At 38.4% G+C, this 5,071-nt stretch overlaps 1 protein-coding gene across 3 annotated transcripts; it reads right to left on the bottom strand.

Annotated features, from left to right (window-relative positions):
- Nucleotides 1-600: 600 nt before the first annotated feature.
- LOC124163745 (oxidative stress-responsive serine-rich protein 1) lies at nt 601-2,703 on the bottom strand. 3 transcript variants are annotated; one of them, XM_046540822.1, is made up of 2 exons: nt 2,599-2,703; nt 601-2,015 (listed from the first exon to the last, which is right to left on the bottom strand). In XM_046540822.1, exon 2 carries the CDS (start codon nt 1,984-1,986, stop codon nt 1,060-1,062), a length of 927 nt encoding a protein of 308 aa, XP_046396778.1. In that variant the 5' UTR covers nt 1,987-2,015; nt 2,599-2,703; the 3' UTR covers nt 601-1,059. The 3 variants fall into 3 exon arrangements, with proteins under 3 accessions (XP_046396778.1, XP_046396777.1, XP_046396776.1); XM_046540821.1 differs by lacking the exon at nt 2,599-2,703 and adding an exon at nt 2,256-2,292; XM_046540820.1 differs by lacking the exon at nt 2,599-2,703 and adding an exon at nt 2,205-2,223.
- Nucleotides 2,704-5,071: the final 2,368 nt, after the last annotated feature.

The raw sequence follows: 5,071 nt of genomic DNA on the forward strand, positions 1-5,071 counted from the left end.
TCATGCCCACTCAAATTTTTCCTTTCAGGGAGCTGACATTATGCCAGGTAGTGATTCACTCCCACAGTAGCCAGAGCTCCAAATATGTTCACTCCCCTTAACTCATCCAATGTTATTTCATTGAAAATATAACGAAACTAAAACCACATGAGAGAATTTTGGTAATAACTGGATGCTTGTCAAGCACAAGAACAATTACAGCTCATATTCTTCATTCGTTAGAGACCTAACAATAGGAAAAGAACATATCTTTCATGTAACTTTTTGGGGCTTTCCAATTTTAAAAATTTAGGGAGTTTAAACTTGATTTCAATCACCTAATTTCAACAACAAATTTATTTGCAATACCCTTAAGCAGTAACTAACTATGTTTTTCTTAAAACTCAAGACAGATTTCAACTCAATCACACAGAATAACTTTTTTAAATGAGCAAAGAAAATGTCAAATTAATATGGACAGAGCATCTTTCACGTATAACCAAAAAATTCCACCACCAGGCATTATAAGACCTTTGCTGAGCATGACGACTTAGTATGAGGAAACTTTAAGACAGTACATACTATTATATGCCATAATTAATTAAAATAACAAATACATACTTATTCTTAAGAATTTTAATGAAAATCATTAATACAGTAGTTCTTGCAACTCAATACCAATTTAAATAACATCAGAAGGTTCTAACTGCTAAATCATCAACGACTTTCATTAGTAATATTTTTAATAAGTGTCACAAGATACACAAAAATATTAAGCATGAATAGAACAAAGAGTATAGGTAGCAACTCATTAAGGATTAAACAAATATGATTGCCCGTGACGAGCAGCAAGGAGAAAAAGAGACGAAAATAGCTCTCGCACAGTTACAATTTTACATCATCAATCGTCTAAATTTCAGCATAATGAAACCAAAAGAAAATTCGTTTATAAAACTTATTTATCAGGTCCACACTGACAGGGGAGCATTGCTGAGGAGCACCAGACCATTTCCACTAAGAAACAATGCGCAAAAAATTACGAAAACTCACAGAAAGAAGTATTAGGTACCTACGTTTCTCTTAAGTGTACATCATCTCTGCCATCTGAGACATCTTCTTCGGTATGTGGACGAAAGTATCAAAATAACCGGCCAGTTCGTTGATGGTGATGTCGTTGAGCGGTGACATCCTTGCCTGCTGCGAGCATGATGTGGACGAGGATAGGGAAGCTGGCAGCCCGCCGATTGCAGAAGATGAGGTCTCCACGACCTCGGTCACCTTTTTGCCTTCCTCACCGTCAGAGAACGACTTGGCTGTGGCCTGAGTCCTCTTCCGTGGTTTCTTCCACACGGGCCGCAGGACTCTGTAGCTGAGGTCCTTGAAGGAGGCCGCTTCCCGCCCCACCAAATTATGATTTTTCTTGACTGAGGAAGAGAGGGGGACCTGCGACGCTCCCTGGACGCCCGCTGCGAGGGACTTGAAATCCTCCTGGCTCGACTCATTGTCTGTGAACGAGCAACACTTGACACTGGAAGACAACGAATTGGGGACTGGAAGGGCTGGCAGGAGTGGAGAGCCGGTCTGCTCTCTCAGAGGCGTTCTTGGAGGTGATGTACCCGAGGATCGCAAAGGAGTCACGGGAGGACTGAGGGACAACAAATTTGGGGAGGAGTTTGATTTTACGCAGTCATTCACTTGGAGAATTGGATCTCGTAGGACAGTCGAACCTGAAGTGAAGTGAATGTGCACCTTGAAGTGCACGAATTTTAGTTTGCTCCGGCGAAATAAAAATGGCCGTGACTTCGTAGAATGGCTAATTACTTTCCTACTATGCCAACTGTCAGTTCTGGGGCATTTCGGCTTGGAACGACGACCACATTTACTTTTTCCAACTTCGTTCACATTACATTTGCAGGAAATTCTTGGGCATTCTTCTCCAGTAAACGTCAATTTCTCGAATGCAACTTCGGTTGAGTTGTCTAATACAGAATTTGACACCTCCGGCATTTTCTCAATGGTGAGTTGACACGCAGGAGCTGAAATTGAAAATAAGATTATAATTAAGATAAATAATACGAATTAAATACGACTTCTGTAACCATAAAATAATTAGGTCATGGCCTTCGGAACAATCCCGACGCGACCAGTACTTCGCGATTCCCTGAGAAACCATATCTCTGACATCTCTAAAGCAAGCAATTCCAATACAAGCTTAAAAAACTAACACATCCATCTTGTACTAGCACTTAAGAACAGCATTAATTCATATGACATACGCATGGAAGAACATTTCTCCATTACTGCCTCGGACAAGACAAACAGGACTAAGAAGACATTTTGAACTGTTCCATGTAACTAAGAACTTTGTTATTTATATGTTATACCATAAAGGAAACCTTTAAAAAAGCGAATTCAAGATTGAAAAGTGGAAATCGCTTCCAGATAATTGCAACAAGGATGATATTTTGTTAACTTGAAATATGAGCGATTTATTGAGCATAAGAGAAGCCATGGAAAGATTAAAATAATGAGGATGCATTATTTTTAGCCAAATAAACACAATTGAAACTATTACGCTGTAAATGTTAAGAAAAAAACAAATATTTACTTATTACTTACAGCACAACCAATTTTCCTAAACATGACGTCACCTGTGACAGTTGAGTTTCAGCAACGCCAGAGCCCTCATGCGAGAAAGGAATGAAGGATTCTTCTTCGAGGATGAACAATTGACAATCACGGTTCAATCCAAGGACACTACAAAAAGGATATTCGTTCGTCCTCCTTTGAAATTGAATCTTGCTGCCACTTTTGATTCATAATAACCGGTTTTCAAAAATGTCCGCAGCGTGGTCAGGAGTGGAGAGCGGTCCTTTTGTTTACATCCCCTATGAAAAAATTGTATAAAACTGTTTCAAATTTTTATACATTACCATGGCAATGTATAAAAATTTGAAACAGTTCTATACAATTTTTTCATAGGGGATATATGCAGTTCGCAATCGCGAGGAATAGCAAAGTTATAATGATAAGGCACTGAATTACCAGATGAGGAAATAAAGTCCCTCATATGGAGAGGTGAATGCTTCAGATACAGAAGCACATATCCAATAAACACAGATTTTAGCGCACGCAGTTCGATCCGGGAAGAAGAAGTCCGGGAGAGAATTCCAACTACCATAGCCTTGCTAAAAATTGTTCTTATTGCGATGGAAAGTTTTTTGTGTAATAAATATGGTATAATAAAAATAAATAAGATAAAAAATTAATGAATTGATAAGAGGGAATGGGTTGATTATTTAAAGTGTAATAGGCGGTTGTACCATAATTCCACCGCTTGAAGAGCGATTGATAAATTTAGAGAATCATCCATGGTCTTAACTATTTTACTATCGTCAGTATAGAGAACACCTCAGCTAGGGGAAGAATGGGTGCTTTCCATTCATCGACACACGTCAACACAAGTCGACTTGCGTCGCGGTTTTCGTTATGTGTGTCGCCGACTGTTGTGACACAAGTCAACAAACGATAACGCGCAGGAATTGGAGAGTTATAAACAGTTACCGCGAGTCAACACTAGTCAACTCATGAGTCGCATGAATGGAAAGCACCCAATGTCATCAACAATGTCGATGAGGAAGAGAGCAAACAGAACCTAGCCTAATCATGGCACCTAATGCACAACCTTGAGGGATGCCAGAAGAAACAGGTAAGTACTTCGAAGAAACACTGTCAATTAGAACTCTTTGGTTGCGGATAGCCAGGGAGTTAGAGAGTAAACATAAGAGAGTGCTATGGATAAAAGTTGTCAAATTATATGAAACAGGCATCCAGCTGAGATATTTTATCGAAGGCAGCAATTATATGGTGGTGCAGCATAGATAGATTAGTGTGGCAGGATTCACCAGGAAGAAAAACCATGCTCACAAAGCTATATGTATATAAGGGAGAGAGAATAAAGTATGCAATTATGAATTACACCCTCAAGATAAAAGAGATAAGACCGGTAATATGGAAATTGGTCGATAACATTTTATTTTATCAATCAAGGAGGAAAAATTCCAGATGCAAAGAACCTGTTGAAGATTATTGAGATAGGAATAAAAAGGCTTGTGGATGTACCTCTAAGAATGAATGAAATCAGAACCAGTTGATTTTTGCCGTAAGCATAGAAGATAGATAAGATGACAGTTCTAGAGTTGTGGAGATGGATTCAAAGGCATGAGTGGAAACAGGATGAACAAGAGGGAGATAGGTGTTCAGAAGTTAAAGGATGACATTGGAATAAAAGTAATTGTTGAATGCCGAAGGCCTAGTATCACCTTCATACATTGCACCACCAGCAGAAAATGTGTCAAGGATGCGAGCTGTCCTTTTTGTATTAACCAGGGGTCAAAATCATTTTGAGTAAACATTTATAAATGTAGTTTGATATCACCAAAGAACACAAACTATTGACTGGCACTGGACAACAGAGATTCAGTAACATACTCATCAAATATGCTCAAGTAAATTTTATTAGCGAGTAACAAGACCTTGGCTTTGGTTCGAAGCCTAGGGGACATCAATCCAATATTATGATCAATGGATCAACAAATAGAGGAATTGCAATAAATTGGATTCATTGGGGGAATAGTCTGTGACAGCAACACTTCTCACACCAGTCTCAGAAATCCTTATTTGGAGCAGTTTGGAAGTACTAAATAGTTTTTTTTTCAAGCTGATTGCTATGTTTGTTACACACGCAAGTTAGAGGCAGAAGAAGCTATATATATCACCAATCTAACATGTTCTTGGAAAAGCTAATTGGCAAAAATATTATAAAATAAAAAGGAAGGCAATGAGTCATAATTTCTATAGTGATCCAGAATACATGTTGGGTAGAGCGGCCCATCTTACCATTGGTCAGCATTAGCACATAACAAAAAATTCAAAATTTTTATCAAAATTAAATTGTGGTAAAGTAAAAATTAGCATTACTCAATAGAGTTGATTTCAGGGGTGGAGTGACCCACATGACAAGTGAATTTTTAAGTGAACAGAGCAAAAAGTCCACAGGAAAGGACCTAAGATATAAGAATGAAGGCAAGGA

Source organism: Ischnura elegans, chromosome 8 (assembly GCF_921293095.1).
Source record: "Ischnura elegans chromosome 8, ioIscEleg1.1, whole genome shotgun sequence".
Classification (NCBI taxonomy): Eukaryota; Metazoa; Arthropoda; class Insecta; order Odonata; family Coenagrionidae; genus Ischnura; species Ischnura elegans.